General features: G+C 37.2%; 1 protein-coding gene across 1 annotated transcript; it reads right to left on the bottom strand.

The window, feature by feature from the left end:
- Nucleotides 1–967: 967 nt before the first annotated feature.
- Nucleotides 968–1,981, bottom strand: LOC117457550 (trace amine-associated receptor 13c-like). Its single transcript, XM_034097697.1, has one exon. It carries the CDS (start codon nt 1,979–1,981, stop codon nt 968–970), a length of 1,014 nt encoding a protein of 337 aa, XP_033953588.1.
- Nucleotides 1,982–2,443: the final 462 nt, after the last annotated feature.

Below are 2,443 nucleotides of genomic sequence, written 5' to 3'. Positions count from 1 at the left end.
TTGATATTTAACAAGGGCGGACTCCCCTCCTTGCAGAGCAGTTTAAAATGAAGGCCGAAACATAAACACAATTTCTTCCCACATATCTGCCACCCCATACCAGATCCAATATATAAGTTAGAAAAATGTAACGTAACACATACAGCCTTCGGTTAATGCCACAGTAAGATGAGATGCCTGACCGACTGATTGTTAGAAAGTCAGGCTTTACACAGCTTTAAATATATCAACACTAGAAGACGGATTCAGGATATAATAAAATACATGATAAAGAATGAATTAGACATCTCCAAAAGGCAAAAACACCAGACAAAAACCAAAGTGCATATATCGGCGACAGATGTGAAAAAATAAAAATGTATGGGACTTTTAAAAATCTGAATCTATGATGTCAATCATTACATTCTGAATCTATGAAGTCAATCAATACTTATATTACTAAATATTTTTTTTGGATCTGCAAACATTTATTTTTCACAACTTGTTATACCTTTTTTAATTGTATGTATTTTGCATTCAATTTGCAGATATTGTGCACACGTAAGGATGACAAGATCAATGTGGAGGAACACTTAAAAATCAATAATCAATAATGACTTAAATATTTTATATTTTTTATTAAGTCCTTAAATGAATATATTATTAACCTACCGACTTGTTAACCTACTCTAGTTTCAATGACAAAACATAAACAATTGTTCGCATTTATTGTAACTATTGTACTTTTTACAATCATAATCACTATAAAGACGTATGCTCACCAAAAACGTGTCACAGGAAAATAAGGCATAGTGCTGTAGTACATTTCACACTTCCATTGGCTGAGCAAGAGAGATCAGCAGCAGGAAAAAAAGGATAAGCCTCCATGCATCTTTCATCTTTCATCTAGCTTGTGTTTTATCTGTAACAAATGCATTCAAAACGGCTCTTAATGCAATGATTTCCATAAAAATACTCACCACTACTTTCATAAATGTATAAGCACATTTATGGATGAAGACTGGGGGTTAAGTATTTTCAGATTGACAATAAGATAAAAGCATTTCTTAAACCAAGGATAAAAGAAGGCATAGATTATTGGATTTAAGGTTGAGTTGAAGTAACCCAACCAAACATAAGCCTCGAAGAGAGCAGCAGGTGTGTTAAAGCCAGTGAAGGCATCGATTATTGTGTTAGTAAAAAACGGCATCCAACAAAAGATAAAGGCTCCAAGCACAATACCCAGAGTCTTTGCAGCCTTATGCTCAGACTGTTTAACCAACCCTTTGTCGTTTGAACAATTGCCCATATCTCCAATCTTTCTGACATGCTCTTTTGCCACGATAAATATTTTAGTGTACAGACAAATCATAACAGTGCAGGGAAAGAAAAAGGAAATTACACTGTCCAGGATTGCCCAAAGGGGGTTTAAGAGGAGGTTACAACTGCCGAGGCACTTTATCGATTCCATATACTCCTCTAACCCTACTACGTTAGCCTTTGAGTACATTTGTCCATAAGAGAAGACGGCAGCCAATGCCCAGCTTGCACATACCATAATCCACGCCACTGACATGGTGATATTCCTAGAGTAATGCAGAGGATTACATATTGCTTGTTGCCTGTCCACCGCAATACAAACGAGGTGGAATATAGAGACAGAGGTAAGACCAATATCAAAACTTGAGTGAAGCATACAGAAATCATCCCCGTAAAACCAGCAGCCATGAATGGTCCGAATGGTGCTGAAGGGCATCACAGCGACACCCACAAGAAGGTCCGAAAGAGCAAGAGATAAAATAAGCACATTGGTGGGATTATGCAACTGCTTGAAATGAGCTATTGATACCATGACAATAAAGTTCCCTAAAATGGTAACCAGCATATATGAAACAAACAACAAGTAAAGGGCGACTTTAGTCCCCGCATTGAACTGATCCGTAACACACGAGGCATTCGAGCCCGGAAAACAGAACTGCTCCTGAGAAAGGCCATACTTCATGATGGAACCAAAGATGTGATGCAGAGCCTCAACTGAGACAGACAGATCTGTGTTAGGGTTAATGGTTGTCTTAGCCATACAAAGAAAACTGCATAGTTAACGCCTTCCAGTATGACGTCCTGGGCCATCCAATCAGAGAGGGTTTCATCAATGTATGAGAAACAGCCTATCACACAATATTTTGTGTTATAGAAAGACTGACAAACAAACAGTTATGTCATTTTTAAACTGAGTAAAGAACATTTTGTAAATACATACGCTGCAGTTGACATGTACTTGTGTTGAAAAGTGATGGGGTCATCAGAGGTCAGAAGATTTTAAATGGTCTTCAACATATATACTTTTAGGCAGTGTAATTGAGGGATCAAAGTCAGGTTAGAGTAGATAAATACCAAAATGGGGCTATAAAACTGATGAGTACATGCGTAGTAATTCTTTTGGAGCGCAAGCTTTTTAAAAAAT

Source organism: Pseudochaenichthys georgianus, chromosome 13 (genome assembly GCF_902827115.2).
Source record: "Pseudochaenichthys georgianus chromosome 13, fPseGeo1.2, whole genome shotgun sequence".
Taxonomy (NCBI): domain Eukaryota; kingdom Metazoa; phylum Chordata; class Actinopteri; order Perciformes; family Channichthyidae; genus Pseudochaenichthys; species Pseudochaenichthys georgianus.
The sequence above is the reverse complement of the archived record's forward strand: the minus strand, read 5'-3'. Positions and strand labels throughout refer to the sequence as shown.

Bases quoted from the DNA above. Each gene is read 5' to 3' on its own strand.
- LOC117457550 (XM_034097697.1), bottom strand. From the start codon at position 1,981: ATGAAGTATGGCCTTTCTCAGGAGCAGTTCTGTTTTCCGGGCTCGAAT.